This window comes from Cynoglossus semilaevis, chromosome 2, assembly GCF_000523025.1.
Source record: "Cynoglossus semilaevis isolate Cse_v1.0 chromosome 2, Cse_v1.0, whole genome shotgun sequence".
Lineage (NCBI taxonomy): Eukaryota > Metazoa > Chordata > Actinopteri > Pleuronectiformes > Cynoglossidae > Cynoglossus > Cynoglossus semilaevis.
Genome location: NC_024308.1, coordinates 8,157,030 through 8,176,049, shown reverse-complemented (window position 1 = coordinate 8,176,049; position 19,020 = coordinate 8,157,030). Strand labels below are relative to the sequence as shown.

The following is a 19,020-nucleotide window of genomic DNA, read 5'->3' as shown; positions in this document are numbered from 1 at the left end:
CAGAAATGCCTCAAAATGCAAGTTTATACCCCAAAACATGTGAACAAGTGAATAATTTGTGCTAAAAACCAAAAAAATATATTATATGAATATTTCAAAATCTCACCAAAAACATGAATTTTTTTTTAAAATGTTATCTTTTCTGCATGTTTCTCATCAAATTCGAGCACTTTGAGAATTTCTTTAGAAAAAATGTTTTTTGGAATATTTTAATATTTCAAAATCTCACCAAAAACATGAATTTTTTTTTAAAATGTTATCTTTTCTGCATGTTTCTCATCAAATTCGAGCACTTTGAGAATTTCTTTAGAAAAAATGTTTTTTGGAATATTTTGACAAAATTCATGTTCGCAGGTCAGGTTGGTCAGAAGTTGAAGTCAAAAATTGAAATTTTATTCTTTTCTGCATCTTTTTCATCAAATTATAGCATTTTCAGAATTGTTTTTGAAAAAAAAGTTTTTTTAAATTTTTCGACAAAATTCAAGTTTTACATCACGTTGGTCAGAATGTAAAAAAATTTTATAAAAATGTTTGAAAAATTTAAAATGTTATCCTTTTTACATGTTTTCCATCAAATTAGAGCATTTTCAATTTTTTTTTAGAAAAAATGTTTTTTGGAATTTTTTGACACATTTTATGAACATTTTCACCTTCTGACCAACATAACATGCGAAACTAGAATTTTGTCAAAAAATTCAAAAAAATTTTTCTAAAATAATTCTCAAAGTGCTCTAATTTGATGAGAAACATGCAGAAAAGATTTTAAATAATTTTCAAAACTTTTCATGATCATTTTTTTACATTCTGACCAATGACGCAAAACTAGAATTTTGTTGAAAATTCCAAAAATAGTTTTTCTAAAAAATAATGAGAATGAGAAATTTGTTACATTTAGCTATGTATTATACCTCTTTAAAGGAAACATTAGCAACTTTATGTATTTTTTTATTACACCATCAGACCAGTTTACATTAATAAATGTAAAAAAACCCCAAAACAAACAAAAAAAAACGCCTGCCATGCTTAATATATCTTTACACTGACAAATGTAGTGAAGAAAGGCCTCAGAGAACAGTCAGAACACAGTATGACCGACTGTTCATTAACACGTATACATGAACATGTCAACATACAGATTGTGTTTATTTGATTCATCCTGTAAAAAAAACAGACGTTTGGACTAGAGTCAGATGTCAGTTGGAGTGTTTTTTCCCTCTGTCTTCTCAGTTACACAGAGCTAAATGTGAACTCTTCATTATTAGGACATTAGTTTATATATTAGCCTAAATACTATATCACCTTTTCATTAAAACATGATTGAACTAAGAACAACTAAGTTGGTGGAACTGCAAACTTCTCTGCAGTCACAAGTGTCATTATTTCTCACATATCAGTAACATTTCCTCAAATGTCAAATTTCAGACCATTTATTTTATGCAGTTTTGTCACCGTCTGTTAAACCTGCCAGTGCTTTTTTTAAATAGAAATTTCAGGAGCAACGCAAGGAAGTGGAGGCCGAAGATACTGAGCCGAGAAACTTTTCACTTCAGTCAGATGAATGTGTAAATGTGCGCCTTCAGTCCTTATTATTGACAACATACAAGTGCTTTGAGTAAAGAAAAACAAATGTCTGCTAACATTCTACACTTACCACCAAAAGAAGGAAGAAAAAAAATGGAAGAGCAAAAATAAATTCACAGAAATACAGGCATCTCTCCACAACCCTACATCAACCATCAAAGCTTAACTAAGGAAAAACTTTGATCTTTTTTTTTTAGTTCCAGCTCCTGGAAAAATGTTCAGTTCAAAATTCTTCAAACATCAACCTGACCACACACATCTAGACCTGCTTTATAGGAAGGAACAAACAGAGTCTAAACATGTCACTATCCAGTTGTCTGAGCACAAACTTTTTTACCTCCATCTCTTTTGTCTCCATCCACTTGTGAATAAATTCACTGGCTGCTGACTGCCTCTCCTCCTCCTCCTCCATTTTCCTCCTCTCCCTCCTCCTGCAGCTCCACCAGAGCAGCGTGACGATTGGCCTGAGAGCCCTCACTGAAGAACACTTTCTTGATCACGCCCGACTTTGGTGCTCGGATTGTGTGCTGCACAGACACAAAAACAAAACTCTAAAAAAAAAAAAAAAATCTTCTCCGGCTTAAAACCTACCCCCGAGTCCACTTCCTGTACAAACCTCCATCTTCATGGCGATCATGACCATCAGAGGGTCGCCCGCAGCCACCTTATCTCCAGCCTTTACCAGCACCTGAAACCAACACAGCAGCTTGAGTATATATACTGTATATCATATCCTCTGATACAGTGATGAGTGGAGCTCATTGATAATAGAGTAAATGGAGTAAAGCAGAGCAAAATGTGTATTTTACAAACACAGTACAAGCATTTGTAACAGTAACAATGAAGATAATTCAAAAGTGCTATGATGCAAACTTGACAAACAGTATTTGATGATCCTAACTATTTTAAATTCACTGCTCTGTTTTACCAACCCAGGTACAATCATTAACTCACCTTCTCTATGGTTCCTGTCATGGGGGCCACAGCTCCGCCCTGTGCCCCAGAACCCCTAGCACCAGCCAGATATTTAGGCACTGGAACAGAGACCTGAGAGCTTCCCTCCTGCACGAAACAATTAAATTATGACAATGTTTCAACTTATCATATAACCCACATATTTACAAGTTAGTTTTCTTTTCTTAGTTTGGCTGGTCCTGCCAAATATTCTAAAGTGATTCTAAAGTGATTTATATAGAAAATATGTATACTGCACTGTCGTCGAATGCCACCAGGGGACACTGTCGCCTCTTATGACAAATGACCAATGTTGGTGGAATTGTTGAGAGGTGACATGAAGCATGTAAACATTCATTTGTTCACTGATGAGAAGTAAAGCTTAGAACCTTAACTTGTTACTTCATAACATCACTAGGAGTAAACAATATGTATAAATGTAGGTGTTGGTGACTCGGTAGTGAACATACAGTGGAGAACAGATGGACCGTGTTGTCCAGGATGACCAGTTTAGGACGGGACTTCACTCCATTGACAGAGCAGTGAAGGTAGGAAGCTCCTCCCTCAAGCTCAACTGTTCCAGTCACATGGTACACGTCCTCACCAATCTGGAAAAAGATCCAAGGCAAAGCTCAGACACTGCCACGACGGAATATTTATGGACATCACTTGAAAATGCTTTAGTCAAAATATTATTTGAAGTAAAAAAAGACTACAGAGTGACTATGGATTAATCATGATTAATCACAATTGCATGTACCTCAATTAATCGTGATCAAAATTTACATGATTTATCATAAATGGTGATGTTGAATCAAGGGAAACTGTCCATGTTAAATATGACAAAAACTTTTTTCTATTAATTTTATCCAAACGATAAAATCATTAATATAGAAAGATCTCAAGAAAAGTAAAACTCAAATCCTATATAATATAAATATATAATGTACTATAAAATCTCACCTGCATACTGTAGCTCCCATCACTGTTATATTTGATCACCACATCAACTTCTGAGAACACATAGAAAATACATTTAATTTCATAGAACAAAAGTAGAAGCACAAAGTCATTGGCTCACCATCATCATCATCATCATCGTCACTCATAAGAGTGACATCACAGCCTGAACTTTTTCTGGCTCTGCCGTTTCCCTTTTCATAGAAACGTTGAATAATAATTGAGTTCATTAACAAAGTGTCAGATCAGCATTAGAACTCATTATTTTAACTGTTATAAAACTGTCTAATCCTCATGTGATACCTCTTCAGACCCCTAGAGGTTGCCAAGCTCACGCTGAAGACCTTGTTCCAAAATCCTACACATAAGAAACACCGTTCTAATACGTAAATTCCACTCTGTACCTGTCCAACAGGGGGCATCAGAGTCACAGTACAGCAGGAACTTACTTTTGTCTCCCACCTGTAGTGTCATATTTCGGATAAAAACCACATTGTTTCTCCAGCCGCTGCTGGAGCCAAAAGGTGAAAAGGGATCTAAGAAAACAAAAAAGAAAAAAAAAACAACAACAACCAGTAACTCTCCTGTAGTTATTTTTAAACAGCAGTTCATGGTTGGCGTAGTCGTCCTCTCACCAGTGGACGCCTCAGTGAACTCCTGTACATGCGTCTTCTCCTGCAGCAGCAGACCCAGGGCTGCCTGGCAGACGGTTGCCCCACACGGAGGTCGTGGTGCAGGGAACAAGTCGGCGTAGTGCTGAGGGATGAAGCTGGTGCTCACGTTTCCAGCCTCAAACTCTGGATGTCCAGAAAGACTCAGCAGAAAATCAATATTGGTGTTTAGTCCCACGATCTGGTGGAAGAATGCAGGGTTTGAAAGTCAAAACAAAGTAAGAATAAATTCTCCTACACCGTTTATAAACATACATGTTTCTCCCTTTCCTTAGGGGGAGCTATTTCCAACGTCACACAACTCTCAGGTGTGCTGATATCACATTATTGTTTTATTTTAATCTATTCCTGTCTGTCTGTCGGGACATTTTGAGACGCTGCCTCATTTGATGGACAACAGAAGAAAATTTCAAATTTTTTGCGATGTCATCCACCTTCAATAACTTAATAAAAAAAAAATACAAATTTAAACAAACTACACTTAAGCAGTGGCGCTTTGGCCCAGAGGCAATGTCTCTGTCATTGGTGTGGACCCCCAGGGTTCACCTCCTGGGCAAGTTCGAATCCCGGTTAGGGAGGTTGGTACCTTCCAGTGGACTCACCACCCGCAGGAAGGTTTGGTACGGTGCAATGTGATTTGGGTGGCGACTGCTGCCCCCGCGACCCGGTAACGGATAAGCGGATGAAAATGGATGGATGGATGGATACACTTAAGCATGTTTACACTTTTACAATCTACAGTCTGACTGACAAACTGTTACTTAGAGACTCTGGAAAACTCTTACTGAAAAATATAAATATAACATAGTACCACAGGGCATATAACTACTATAACTACTGCCTGTATGTGTTTTTCCTCACATTGTACTGCCGTAGACAGTAACGTAGCTTCTTCAAGGCAGCTGATCGGTCTTCCCCCCACACCACAAGCTTGGCGATCATTGGGTCATAGTGTGCCGACACTTCATCTCCTGAAACAACCCAGAGAAATAGGTTTTATTTGTGGGTCGGGACAAACTGTCACACCAACTGTGTACACTTCTTATAACAAATATTAGTGTGACCGATCGATCACAGATCAAGAGTCTTTTGAAAGTGGATCTTGGTCTTCACACCTTCCCTGACTCCAGTCTCAATGCGAGTTTGTTCTTCCGGTGGAGGTGTCGAGAGATGCAGCAGAGGCCCCGCCCCCGGGAGGAAGTCATTGTTTGGATCCTCTGCATAGATGCGAGCTTCAAACGAGTGCCCTCGTAAGATGATGTCATCCTGGAGAAGAGGCAGACGCTCACCTGCTGCCACCTGCAGGGCGTGGGGAAAGTATAATCAGTTTTTTTCAGTTTAAGACTGAAAGAAACTGATTCTAAGACAAGTTCTAAGACTGGTGTTTTAAATTCAAACAGGGTCTGAATTAAAAGCACATTACAACGTTCAAGTTGTCAACAACAGCTTTGACACATTAACTACATCTTTCTGCTCCCTCTCACCCTGAGCTGCCACTCCACCAGGTCAGTTCCAGTAATCATCTCTGAGACAGGATGTTCCACCTGCAGTCTGGTGTTCATCTCCATGAAGTAAAAGTTATGCTTGGCATCCATTATGAACTCAACAGTACCTACAGGGAACACAGTCTTAATGTAAGAACACTGTGTGTGCAGTGTGACCTGGTGCTGAGGACAATAATTATGTTAATGTGTCTCACCTGCTCCTACATAGTTGACAGCCTTAGCTGCTTTGACTGCTGCTTCTCCAAGTTTCCTTCGCACCTCAGGACTAATACCAGGCTGGGGGGGAAAAAAGGAAAATAAAAGGAAATATACAGTAAGTGTCCATCAAAGAATCAATGTCCAAATACACCAGGGGTTCAGTGCATTTAGGTCAGGCATCACTTCACCTGAAAAAGAAATGATTTCAAAAAGTGGTTTCACGTAAATCTTACATGAGATTTAACTTGGTAAATGTGAGAAATTAATTTAATTAAGAAATTACCTGAATTTTAAACACAAACAATCAGAACTACTACACTGCACTCACCCCTGGAGCTTCTTCTATGATTTTCTGATGTCTCCTCTGGACACTGCAGTCTCTCTCAAACAGATAAACAGCGTTACCATGCATGTCTCCAAACACCTGAACCTCCACATGTCTGCAGAAGACAGACAGAAAGCAAAAAACAAGGTATAACTTTTTAATAAAAAACGTTTATATTCAGTTTGAAGGGATATTATCAGATGTTTCAAGGGCCGTTCCTCCTAAACTTGAGAGCTAATTTCTGACCCTGATAAAATACGATACTCTTTTTTTTCATCTTCATAATTTTACAATGAAGCTACCACACAGTCATGTGGCTAGAAAGCTAACCAGACTGACCAAGGATTAAAAAGTTTTACCTGGGATCTTCCACAAACTTTTCAATCAGCATAACATCGTCATTGAAAGACTTTCTCGCTTCTCGTCTTGCCGACTCCAGCTGCTCCAAGAAGTCTGAGTCCGAGCGTGCAATACGCATTCCCTGCAGGAAACACAGATGAACAGATATTTTGTCATCCAAACTGAACCTGCCAATTTTTTTTTTTTTTTTTGAACTTCTTTTCACTTGCTGACCTTTCCTCCTCCTCCTCGCACAGCTTTAATCATCACAGGGTAACCGATCTGAGCAGCCTCTGCCTGTAGTCTTTCATTTGATTGGTCCTCTCCATGGTAACCGCCAATAATTGGTACTCCAGCAGCTGACATGATGTGTTTCGATGTGCTGGAGTGAACACGTGGTGACATGAATCAACATTAATGCTGTCTTTTATTGCATTCAAATGTGAATTATTGACTGTTTGTTAGTGTAACCCTGAAAAAAGGGACAAAGCCGAAAGAAAAAGAAGAAGAAGACTGTTTGTTAGTGTCACCTCTTAATGCCCATGTCACGAATGGCTGACGAAGGAGGGCCGATGAAGATGATGCCTTCTTGTTTACAGGCCTCTGCAAATTCTGTGTTTTCTGATAAGAAGCCATAACCAGGATGAACAGCCTACAGAAATAAAAATTACAGTCAAATCTTCAGACTCTGGAAAAGGCAGTTACTGGCAACATGGACTTGGACGTTGTTCTTTTTTTTTTACTCATTAGCGACGAATAACATGCTCACATGTGAACCAGACTTCTTTGCTACTTCCAAAACTTTCTCCATAGCCAGGTAACTCTGCTGGGAGGGCGGAGGCCCGATGTGATAAGCTTCATCTGCCTACAAAACAAACAGGCCGAAAACTAGTTTTCAAACACATTTACAAAAACAACAAACTATGATTATTAGACACATTTAGAGCACAACATGCTAGATAAATATAGTGTATAAATACATTATGATAAAGAAAAAGTTCAAGCATTTTACCATGGCAACATGCATGGAGTCTCTGTCTGCGTCACTGTACACTGCAACTGAGCGGACACCCATCTTCTTTGCTGTTCGCATCACACGACACGCAATCTCTCCTCGGTTTGCAATAAGCACTTTCTCTATCCTGTGCACATCTGGAAAAAAGAGAGATTTCACCACAACATAATTCCTCTAAAGCAAACCTGGGCACAAAGGGCTTTTCCCCAACCTATCCAGAATACACTGACTAACCAATCAACTGTCTGAAGATTCATAGCAGTTGATTAAATAAGCCAAGTCGGGTGTGCTGCTGCTTGGTTGGAACAAAAACCTGCAGCCACAGTGGTCCTTTGTGGGCCTAATTGCTGCTCTAAAGACTCAAAGTTTTAACCTACTGAAAATAACCACAACATGTATTACAATGAATTATGAAGAGCAAGACAGTTTACAAAAGGACCTTTTTCTTAAATTAGGGTAAGATAAACACTTCGTGGTTTGCGAATTTATTTTGTAAACATTTGTTTTGGTTGTAGAAGTACTATCCCACATTACCATCTGAATGCAAGAAGCCAAAATCACAGACATCTACTTTATTCATTTAACGGGGTTTCTGTCAAAGAGCTCACCTCCAGACACGAGCCTCACTCCTCTTTTGGTCCATGACAATCTCCTGCATGGATAAATTGTAACGGTTAGGGTTAAACTTGGTTTATTTACACTATAAATACTATACAGTTAAGACGAACCCATCAGCTGAATGTCAGCGTGTACTCTGCTACGTTAGCCATGCTAACGTTAACGTAGTTTAACCTTGCTAAGTTGACAATATCTCATCTATTTAACTCATTTAACTCCAGAAAATGGCAAGTTGAAACAAATACATCCAAAACAAGATGATGCTTTGTTGAAAATAGCAATTATTTTGTCCCATTGACAGATTAACGACCGAAAACTCTAGTGACTTATACAAACTTAGCGGTAAAAAATGCACTCTTCTAAGTTTGTAAGTGTTCAACGTAACAATAAAATAGCTCCTGGGTAAAACATGTTTAGGATAAAGGCATCTGCGTCAGAGATATAAGTATCTTAAATACTCACTGTGTAAATATTCGTAGACCCTGCAAAGAGGGGAAACTGAGTATAACTGCAGCCATTGCTGCTGCTAGCTCTGCTAAATTATGCTAGGCTAATAACAGCTGGACGCGGGGGAAAGCGAAGCTGTAATTAACCTTGCATGGTAAAGAAGCCGAAAGGCTGTATTTGTTTGTCCTAGTCTTTACTGTCTAACTCTCAGATACCGTTATCGTTTTCGCAGTTCAACACGCACTCGAAAAACTGTCGCACAGTAATTTTAATGTATTGGGGTTTATTGTCCTTCCGGGGACTCGTAGCGTCGGTAACCAATAAGAACAGAGGACATGGAGGCGGGGACGAAAGAAAAATATAACTGCAGTAACCACAATAGACAGAAGATGGAGACAATTCAATTTCTATGTTTACCACAAAACCTTATGATCGTTTTTGTTATAAACAGTAGACGTGATAGAAACGGCAGATGCATCATGGTAAAAATGATTTTTAGAAAAATATGTTAAAACTCAACAAATATAAAACAGTTTAAGTTTCTGCTAAACAAAAGAAGGACATATCTTTATTAGTTCACCACTTTGTTTGATCTACAGCAGTTCTCACTGTCACAAAACGTTTATTAAATGGCATCAGAAGTAAGAGTGGGATCCTAGCAGACAGGAAATTTGCAAAACTTGAAATATGACCTGAAGAAATATCAAAAGATGAAAAAAATTGACACTGGGGTAATAGTCATGGAGTCTAAAATGTTCCTCAAATGTTGAAACAAATGGCTTATATTCTCTGATATTCTTGAAGATACTGATGATCTCTGCGGAGCAGGAATATGAGCACCACCATCAGGGCCACTCCAACTGCAATGGCCACCAGTGCGACAGAGGTGATTCGCTTGTTATAGTCAGCTAAGCACTCCACGTCTGAAACAAAAAAAGAGGGGAACCAACAAAAAGTGATCACATGCCCTAACAATTAGTTTATTTTAGGTATTATTCAGGCCATAAAATAAGAATCTCATAGAAGATGTAGAGAACCTGTTATAGAGCTGTTTTTATCTATCCTTTTATGGTGAACTCAAGTGCTAATGAGTAATGTCTTTTTTAATAAAACATAATTTCTCCTTCTTTATGTATTCAACCACCCATTACATCTCTGCTTATGAAAAATTGTCTTTATGTTTCCTTGCTTTGTTTTAATATTATTTTTCTTACAATTTATATAACTAACAGAGAACTTTGGGAACCAAAAAACTGAACAATAAAAAAACAAAAAACAAGATGTAAATATGCATTTTCATTATTGCCATCAGGCTATTAGGTGGCTCAAGTCATTCACTCTCACCATTGCCGTGAGGTCCAGTGGGCAGCGTAAAGGCCTGTATCTGCAGAGGAACCAACCTGAGCTTCATCTCAGATGACATTAAAAGCACATTTTCCGATTTGCACTTGAAGGTCCCACCGTGAGCTGCTATAAACAATTTGCTGTGGTCCAACAAGCCAAAGTAAGTCTTGTCTGAGAGAATAAAGATAAGAAATAAAACAGAAACATTAGTTACTTCTGCGCACATTTTAAAACGACCATAGTGGATGGTTTTAACCTGTCTCTTACTGGCACATCCGTGGCACACAGGAAAAGGAGACAAGTGAGCAGTCAGTTTAGCGATGTAAACAACATTCTTGTCCTGATAGAAAAAAAAAAAAAAACTTTTTTAACAACAGTTAGATTTCAAACAGACATAATACTAAATAGGTTTCATACCTTTGCGATGGTGAACTGCAGAAAAGCAGCATTGTCTGAGAGAGTCAAAGAGAGAACAGCTTCTTCTTTGCCACAGTGACCATCTGTTCTGATCCTGGACGGGTCCAAACTATAGTACCAGGTCTTCTACATTTACAAAAAGGAGAGATGAATGATTAAATTCATTAAAAAATGATGATATGCTTGTTAGAAGTTGCTGTCACACGGCAGCTGGATTTTTCTGCATTTGGAACAGATGTGGAGTTTGTGTTTTGGATGCGATCTCACTATTTAATCATAGAAAAACAAGAAGGAAAATAAGAAAGAGAGAGAGCCACTGTAGAACATGTTAATGCAACGTAGCATATAAACCTTTTCATAGATGACGTACTGAACTCCCATTGTGATTTTAACGCAGGTCGTCCCATCAGCCTTTCTTAGTGTGTAGGTCCCTGTGCATAAAACACACATATTGGCTATTAATGCACACATTAAAAGACAAATACCAAGAGCTTCACTGTTCTATGGAGCTGTTCACCTCACAAAAAATTATGGTTATGACCAAATTGTGTTTTTTAGATTTAAAACCACAAGTCGTATTACTACCCCCTACTGGATCTATTTGTTTTAATAGTAAACACTTTAAATCACATATGTCAAACTCAAGGCCCCCTTGGGCCAAATCTGGCACGCTTCATCATTTTAAGTGGCCCTAAGCTCGGCTTGGAATGTGGGTGTCTTAAAATGAGAGTACACCCTAATGTTTACTAGGTGGATTAAATGCAGTGGTCAAGTCTCAAATTTCAATTTTGCTATGTTTTAATTTTGATTAAAAATGTATTGTATTTTTTTTGTATTTTATTAAAGAAAGATGTTTTAATTTTGATTAAAAATGTATTTTATTAAAGAAAAATTTGTTGCAGTCTGTTCAAATACAACATTTCTGGTTAAAGCACTGTCAGCATTAAACAGTTCAATAAATGTTAATCCTGTTTGTCCCTCAACTTTGAGTTTGCTGTAAACTGTCAACATGTTGTGACGATTCAAATCCTATTTTAATAATGTAACACTTTCTTTTATATAATTTAACCATTAACAAATAACTCTTAGTGTTGTCAGATTTTTCTAAAATATTTTTTATCACACCAATTATAACATTACGCCAGTATTGTATCCACCTTTTATTCATTGTCTCTTTGTAACTTATACAGAGTCTCCAATTCACACAAACACTGTTTATGAATTTATTACACCTGTTTATGAAAAACACAACATTAAAATAACAACAACTTAAATCTGCATGAATTTATTTAAAAAAAGAAACTAATTCTCAGCAAGTGCTAAAGAATGTGGGTCTATATTTTTTGGCTAATGTGTTGGTTCTTATGCTGCGGCTTCATCAAGCGATGTTGCCCAAGGTCAAATTTGACTCACTCTCTGCCCCAACCAGTCCATATTTCCCCCAAACTCTGAAGGACTGAGTCAGACAGAGGTTCTGTGGTTCTGGGGTAGAACCAACAACAACATTTCTTATGACAATATCCATGTTTTTTTGTGTGTGAGGACCCTGTTGTTAGTACGCTGGTGTGCTTGCTATTGCATTGATCTGTGTCAGTGTGTCAATCTGTATTGTCCAATGTTCGTTCCACACCTCTATGCTGAGCAGTTGCTTCAGTTTATCTGTCTCAGAACGGAACATCTCGGACCTACACCGCTCCTCAAACCGTTCCAGTGCAGCGTCTTTGAGCTCGGTCACATTCATATGGTCTGTGATGTGTCTGCTCGTCATGGTGGATGCTGTAGTTTGTGGTTCAACGCTGCACCTGGAAGATGATGGAAGACTCGTCCCTGTGTCTGATGTCTGTCCTGGTTGAGATGTCTCCTCTGTAGCAGCACGGTCAGGGAGTTGTAATAACTTCATCTTGAACTGTGAAGGTGTAAGAAGTCCATCCAGCACAATGATGAGCTTCTCTGCTAAACAAACCAGCAACGTCATAAACTCCTGCAGATAGGCCTGTATGAATTCCTGTAGTTCCTGGTGTGAGCTGGAGATGGCACTGTGCAGCTGCTGCTGCCTCATCTCCTCTCTGCTCACCAGATCTTGCAGCTCAGCCTCCTTGAGAGACACACGCAGTTCCTGGACATTGACAAGCCTTTCCTCCTCACTGGCCCTCAGATGTTCCCTTAGATTTTCTGTGACGTCATTCACCTTTGCAATTAGCTCTGCTCGTCTCTGTTCCTCGTGGTTCCTTATTAAAATTGAAGGTATTTCTTTCAGCAGGTCCTTGAATACACAGTGCTGGCTTCCCAAGATCGTTCTGCTCATTTCCAGCAGTTCGGTGGCCTGATCCTGAAATCCCAGCAACCTTTGTTGGATACTCTCAGCCCATGGCTCCACAGTTTCAGGAACTACTTGGAACTTGCAATGACGCTCAGTCTGATAGAAGTCCTCTCCAGTCTGGAGGAGCAAATCGTTGGTTTTAAACAGCACAAAGTTCACCACTGACATGAGACACTGTGGATCCTGTTCAGGCTCTGGTCCAAAGATCTGGAACTTTCGATCCGTTGTTATTGATTTTCGAGGAATGACGATCTCATTCCATTTTGGCTGAACGCGGTGTGCATGACTGCGACCAGGTTTTTCTCTCACCTTTGTATCTGGTGGCTTCTCTTGAACCACAGCTAACCTGTTTAGCGACTGGATGATGTCCGCTGCGGGCTCATCAATGACATTTCCTCCTGGTTTACTGGGTGGCAGTGGACCAGCTATGGGAAGGGAATGGATTCGCTTCCTGAACTTTGGATGAGCTGACAGAGTGAGCAGTTCTTGGTCTTCATAGTCCAGATACTCGCACCGTTTTCTCAATTCCTCACCAACAGAAATAAGCAGATAACACAACTCATCTGAACACACGTGTGGATCCTCCAACATACTCTTCACGTCCTTTAGCCGGCTGCTGATCGATGACTGTTGCTGATTATTGTTGGCAGCTTCAGCTCTGATTTGAATTCTTGTGCTACAGATGATTTTATCAATCTTCTCTCTAAATTTCACCTCAGACGTCCAGAGAGAAAGTTCCTCCGCAACTCGATCAAATGGTTCCCTAACTTCTTCTAGACTACTGCCTTCAATACACTCCATCTCAGCACAAAGTGACTGCTCAGCTGCACAGATACGTTTGCTTTCATCTCTTAGCTTCCTCTGAAACATCTTCATCTCTTGAGGAGCAAAGTCACCTCCTTCGCTGAACAACCTGATGGAACCTAGGAGTTTTCCAGTTTCATTCCTGATGTTGCTCACTTTGTTTTGGACCGTCTGTCTAAAGGCATTCTGACAAACCTGGGTACGTTTGATATATTGATCCATTAGGTCCTGCAGGGTGGAGCTTACAAACTCTAGGCGTTGGCTGTTGCTGACAGACAAAAAGTCTTTTTCCATGTTGGACAGAGTAGAAATAAACTCTTCATTCTTCCTCCCGATAAATATCTGCAGCATCTTTAGCTCGGTCTTGCAGAAGTTCAATACATCGTGAACCTCCCGACAATGAATTTCTGCCCGTTGTTGATGAAGCTGTAGCTCCCCCAAACGGGGTTGATAAATCTGTTCTTCAATGTGTTGTGGGTTGAGCAGCTGCATCTGGAGCTCCTGGTCCAGACACACGGCTTCCTTTCTGTCTGTAACTATGACCATAGTTGAGGTAAGAAGATCATGGAAATGCTGCTCCAGCTTTTCCAAGAACAGAGTTCGAGTCATGCTCAAAGTCTGTGCCAGCAGATCCAAAGGAAACAGACTCAGGTGTGTTGTGTGTTGCAGGTTTTCTTTTGTTTCTGGTGTGGGGCATTTGAAGGCAGGGCCTGAGTAGGTAGTAGAGCTTGATGACGTAAATGTAAAAGTGTTGTTGCTGGTGTCGTAGAGATTGAGCAGAGAGGACTCTGCCTCAGCCAGCCAGGCCTGGAAGGGCTGAGTAGAATCGATATAATCCTGGCAGCTGATTGGATAAGGTGTTGCCCCTGGACTGGAGGACAGGCGAGACGTGAGGTTAAACTTCTGCAGCTCTTCTTGGCTTGGTGTGTAAGTGTGTCTAAGGTGGAAGTAGGAGCCCAGGCTGCTACTGAAGGAGAGGAGCTCATCCAGGAAGAGAGATGGGAGTCGATCCAACACCTTCCACTGATCCGACACGAAGGGTCCATAGCTGTCTTTAATCACCTGTAGCCAGTGGACAGCTTTGTCCAGAGATGTCGACAGAGTTTCGTGGCTGCAAGCCTGACGAAGGCCAGCCAGCAGGTCATCCAGATGTATCTTTTTGTTTCGCAAGTGTCCCAACTGGGAGCATCGAAGTTCTGTCAGCTGCTGCTGCACTTCTTCTTCTCTTCTTCGTAGCCTGAGGTCGTGTGAGTCCCACAGTAACGCTGCTCCTCTCAACACGGCAAACACAGAGCGGCTGAGCATGAAGTCGTATCGGGCCAAAGTGTCACAGTGCAGGTCCAAGGCGGCCAATCGCTCTTCATCCTGGACCTGGACTTGTCCAATGTAGGGTAGAAGCTGCGAGTTGATGGCATCTTGCATCTCCGTCTCTGACAGCTGCAGAGCTGAGAGCGCCTCTTTACAGTATTCTACCTCACTCAGCTGATGTTGCCACATCTGCTCATAACTGCATCGCAGGTGATGGAGGGAGTCGGCATGAAGACGGTTAATCTGTTCATTGACGGCTTTTAGTTGTTCGTACCAATCAGAGACAACAGAGATGGAGCAGGTGTCCTGGAGCAGAGGGTTGATCTGGGAGATGACGACACAACGTTGTTCAGTCTGGTCTCGGAGAAGTTCACTCTGCTGTTGAGCTGTGATCACGTGCTGTGTCCTATCATTTACGCAAAGCTGCTTGACGTTGTCGATGACCTCCGTTATTCTGTTCTTCTTCCAGCAGCTGAGACAGTCGTCCCAGTGCAGATGAAAGACTGACTGCTGCTGCAGGATCTCCTCCTGAAGATGCAGCAGCATGCGGGCCAGGCTGCGGCGGTTTGCTAACAGAGACTGATTCAACATCGCCGCCTTGCCGTGGATCAGCCTGTGGACATCAGGTGGCAGCAGAAAACTGATTTTCTCCAGGAGTTGACTGTACTTTGTAAGAACACTTCTAATCGTGTTTGTTCGATTCGTCTCGCAGTCACGCATTCGACGGTTGGCCTCGACGACTTTCTCTTTCTTCAGCTTGACCTCACTCTCCACCTGCTCCCACAGACTAAACATGTCATGCAGCGTGACATTGTGCACTTGTTTTATTTTGTCCTTCAGCGTGTCCAACCTGAGGTCCACCTCCTGCAGAAAGGAGACCAGCTCCTCACCAATGGACTTAATCTGGGTCTTGCACTTAAAAGCCAGTTCTGTCAGTTCATCATTTAGTTGTTTTATGGATTCTCTATGTTTTTTACTTTTTTTCTCTAACAGCCGATCAATAATGCCACTGCTTGGACTGTTAGCCACCACAGTTGATGGGAGGCGGCTAACATCAGTAACATCATAGTTGTCTAGCTGCTGCCCCCTGCTGGTGGATGAACGCAGCAACTTGACTTTAGTGCTGTGGGGTGCGTTTCTGTCAGCAGGCACAGAGTCTGTCCTCATGTCAGAAAATGTGGACACACTGACAGACAGAAAGGAAATGCAAAATAACCAAATTTAGGCTGGTTCCTGTTGGAGATTGATCACAACTGGGATCATCAAGGTGCATCACTGCACATGCTGCCTTTAACGTAACCTTTTTCCCTATTACCTATAAAACAAAGCATATAAAAGCAAAAGAATAAACCCTTTGATGTCCGTTACTATGGAAACCAGAGTGGGAATCTCATCTGGTAATTGTGGTTCATGTGCTCAGATTAAAGGCAGTAACTGTAGTTACTGTTGGGTACCAGCTCAAACAGGAAAGGTATGAAAGTGAACTACTTGTCATTGTGACACAGCTCACCACTGCTTTTAACCCATCACCAAAGTGAACAGTGGGCAGCTTTAAGCACCCGGGGAGCAGTGTGTGGGGACGGTGCCATGCTCAGAGCACCACAGTGGTAACTTGGCAGCTGGTGGATTCAAACCTAAAAGCCTTCCAGACCCAAGTCCGCTTCCTTAACCACTAAACCACTGCCCCAGGTAGGTTTTGTCATTATATACCTGACCGTGTTCGCTTTTTATTAATTAAAATTTTTTATTTTAATGTCTCCCTTTTCAATGAAAACAAGTTCTAATCTGTAACGAACAGTAGCAAAAGTTTAAATGAATCAAATGAAAACACAGCAATATTTTATAAAATAGCTAATTTCGTGACTGCTGTCCTGTTGTGTTTGGTTTTTTTTTGGTTTTTTTTTATGAAGCTTAAATAATTTACCTGTTGGTGGGAGTGTTTCAAACGACTGTAGAATGGACTGGTAGACAGGGCTGTGAATTCTCTGGAGATGAAAACCTGAAGAGTGAAGAGAGAAACGGTTTATTTTCTTATTGTGTTACACTTCAAGGCATACAATTAGAAATCATTTGAATATTTTTGTTAAAAAAAAAATTGTGTATCTATCTTAACAGAGTTTTGATTTGATTAGCCTTTGACAAAAACTGAGTGCAAAAGGACTAAAGAGTGTGGAACTGTGAAGAGCACACGTACAAGAACCACAGTGTGACAGGAAACCAGAGCTAAGAACACAGTGGTTACATTTTAAATGTTTTGGTACTGTTTCTGCCTACAGTACCTACAGTACATTTCAGTTTTTTATTTGTTGTTTTATGTTCTTTAGCACAATCAAATAGAACAAACAATTTGGTTTATTATGTGTTTTTGTTTTAGTTTGTACATCCATGAGCCACACTCTTCTTTAAGTTGGAAAATTATCCATCATTGTTTACCAAGGTTATTTCCAAAAGTTGTTTAAACTTAAACAACATATACATAGGTGAAATGAGACGTCAAAATGACAGGACTGACCTGGGATCGTGGCAGCTAAGAAGAAAATCCACCAGCCCTCTGTGTGACCTCCTAGTTTCATGGCAAAAGAAAAGTTAATTTAAAAAAAAAACAAATGTAAGAAGAACAAGTCTGGAGAGTGAAAAGTATAGCAGATGATCTTGAAGATGAAGAAAGATCTAGTTTGGTGGTTCATTGTGAAACTGTTTTTACACCTACACGATTAAACCACTCCAGCAGAGGAAGTGGCCACAGCAGGAGGAGGGGTTGAACTGTATGATGATGATGATGGGTATGGTGAGAACAGCCACTGTGTGTGTGTGAGTGTGTGTGTGTGTAATATGTAATCATAGTCATTAGTCATTGCTTCAAATTTGTAAAGTCACTGTTGGGTTTTTAAAAGCAGCCGTATAAAAAAGGACGTGTGAAAACTTCCTAAAACACATCATAAAGGTTTGTGTTATCGTACAGAGTTTTTCACGAGCATGTTAGTGCATATGAAGTGTTTTTTTTCTAAAGAGTTTACAGTTTTTGTTCACTTATACATTAACAATTTTGATTTGGGCAAAATCTGCATGTTTCAAGCCTACATTCTGTATTTGACTGTTAACCTTTTCTTATTCACCTGTGTTCTATTAGTAGCACTGATACTTGGTAAAAAAAAAAAAAGAAAACAAAGTTTTTTCTTTCAAATGTTTTCTTCACTTCTGAACTTCATCAGTGAAGACAAAATAAACCGGACATTTAAGATGATATTTACTTAAATATTATATCAGAGAAGGAACAGTAGAGCAACTACAGGCTTTAATTGACCAACTGATTCTTCTCTGAATGCCGGTGATGAAAAGTCATATATTGTCACGTGTTTTCTGTAACCACAAGAGGGCAGAGTTCTACTAATATAGTTACTGTTGAATTGACTATTGATCTGGTTTGGTTAAAAAGTCCTATTACATCCTGTTTGTGTCTGTAAAGAATGAAGTTAAAATGATTTTGTGAACGTGAACTCAGCCAATGACCTGTCAGAATCAGTTTCACCTCATTTTACTGAGCTGTGGAAGGATCAGGGAGCTGGAGAATAAAGGTCATCGGGGACAAAGTACCAGTGTAGACACACACACACACAAACCCATACATACACACACACACACAGAACACAAACCCACACATACACACACACACAGAGAGACTGGTTTAAGAAAAAAAAAAGTTGAATTGTTGTAGCACAACACAAAAGAATCGTGGTCGGGACTGAAGCCAACCGCAGCAGTAAATAGGAAAGGCAGTGGATAATAAAACCCCCTAAACTTTATTGTCACACTGGTACTTTGCACAGGGAGAAGAGCTTGAACAAATGATCGTCCCGTTGTAAGGCAAGAGTTCTAACCTCTCCTGTGGCCTAATTAACATACAGAAGACCATCAACCACCAACAAGACTTTTTTGTAGGTCATTCATAAGATAAGGTTTCTATGGTAAAAATGGAAAATTAATATTTTAATTTAAATGGATTCAAACAACTTCCAAGTGAACATCTGTGTTAAAATGTTAAATATTTAGATGCAAAACAAATGTAACAGTTGCTTAAATGTAGTTTTAGAAGATTTAGATGGTAAACATGTGTCATCTTAAATATGTTCATAAGAAACACAAGGAATTACGAGCAAAATCAACCAAAAATCAGTCCTAGGAACTATTTCCGAAGACAGTAAATGTGAATCACT

General features: G+C 39.9%; 3 protein-coding genes across 3 annotated transcripts; all 3 read right to left on the bottom strand.

Annotated features, from left to right (window-relative positions):
• Positions 1–1,124: 1,124 nt before the first annotated feature.
• Positions 1,125–9,005, bottom strand: mccc1 (methylcrotonyl-CoA carboxylase subunit). Its single transcript, XM_008334743.3, has 19 exons — positions 8,629–9,005; positions 8,157–8,200; positions 7,546–7,685; positions 7,303–7,398; positions 7,064–7,185; positions 6,768–6,915; positions 6,554–6,675; positions 6,198–6,309; positions 5,866–5,947; positions 5,651–5,778; positions 5,282–5,465; positions 5,028–5,137; positions 4,131–4,347; positions 3,945–4,031; positions 3,499–3,548; positions 3,006–3,143; positions 2,536–2,643; positions 2,198–2,269; positions 1,125–2,108 (listed from the first exon to the last, which is right to left on the bottom strand). The coding sequence occupies exons 1-19, from the start codon at positions 8,682–8,684 to the stop codon at positions 1,956–1,958; spliced, it is 2,169 nt and encodes a 722-aa protein (XP_008332965.1). The 5' UTR covers positions 8,685–9,005; the 3' UTR covers positions 1,125–1,955.
• A 148-nt stretch (positions 9,006–9,153) lies between these two features.
• lamp3 (lysosomal associated membrane protein 3) lies at positions 9,154–17,717 on the bottom strand. Its single transcript, XM_008334734.3, has 7 exons — positions 17,319–17,717; positions 16,731–16,805; positions 10,726–10,805; positions 10,375–10,500; positions 10,225–10,297; positions 9,958–10,128; positions 9,154–9,536 (listed from the first exon to the last, which is right to left on the bottom strand). Exons 1-7 carry the CDS (start codon positions 17,377–17,379, stop codon positions 9,394–9,396), a joined length of 729 nt encoding a protein of 242 aa, XP_008332956.1. The 5' UTR covers positions 17,380–17,717; the 3' UTR covers positions 9,154–9,393.
• On the bottom strand, positions 11,231–16,717 carry LOC103396580 (coiled-coil domain-containing protein 180-like). Its single transcript, XM_008334723.3, has one exon. The coding sequence runs from the start codon at positions 15,971–15,973 to the stop codon at positions 11,927–11,929; it is 4,047 nt and encodes a 1,348-aa protein (XP_008332945.1). The 5' UTR covers positions 15,974–16,717; the 3' UTR covers positions 11,231–11,926.
• Positions 17,718–19,020: the final 1,303 nt, after the last annotated feature.

Coding starts and splice junctions, on each gene's coding strand:
- mccc1 (XM_008334743.3), bottom strand. CDS start 8,684: ATGGCTGCAGTTATACTCAGTTTCCCCTCTTTGCAGGGTCTACGAATA. Junction 7,399..7,545: donor ACTCCATGCATGTTGCCATG/GTAAAATGCTTG, acceptor TTTGTTTTGTAG/GCAGATGAAGCTTATCACAT. Junction 3,144..3,498: donor ATGGGAGCTACAGTATGCAG/GTGAGATTTTAT, acceptor ATCTTTTTCCAG/ATTGGTGAGGACGTGTACCA.
- LOC103396580 (XM_008334723.3), bottom strand. CDS start 15,973: ATGAGGACAGACTCTGTGCCTGCTGACAGAAACGCACCCCACAGCACT.
- lamp3 (XM_008334734.3), bottom strand. CDS start 17,379: ATGAAACTAGGAGGTCACACAGAGGGCTGGTGGATTTTCTTCTTAGCT. Junction 10,806..16,730: donor TGAAACACTCCCACCAACAG/GTAAATTATTTA, acceptor TTTTATGCACAG/GGACCTACACACTAAGAAAG. Junction 10,501..10,725: donor AGTACGTCATCTATGAAAAG/GTTTATATGCTA, acceptor TTGTAAATGTAG/AAGACCTGGTACTATAGTTT.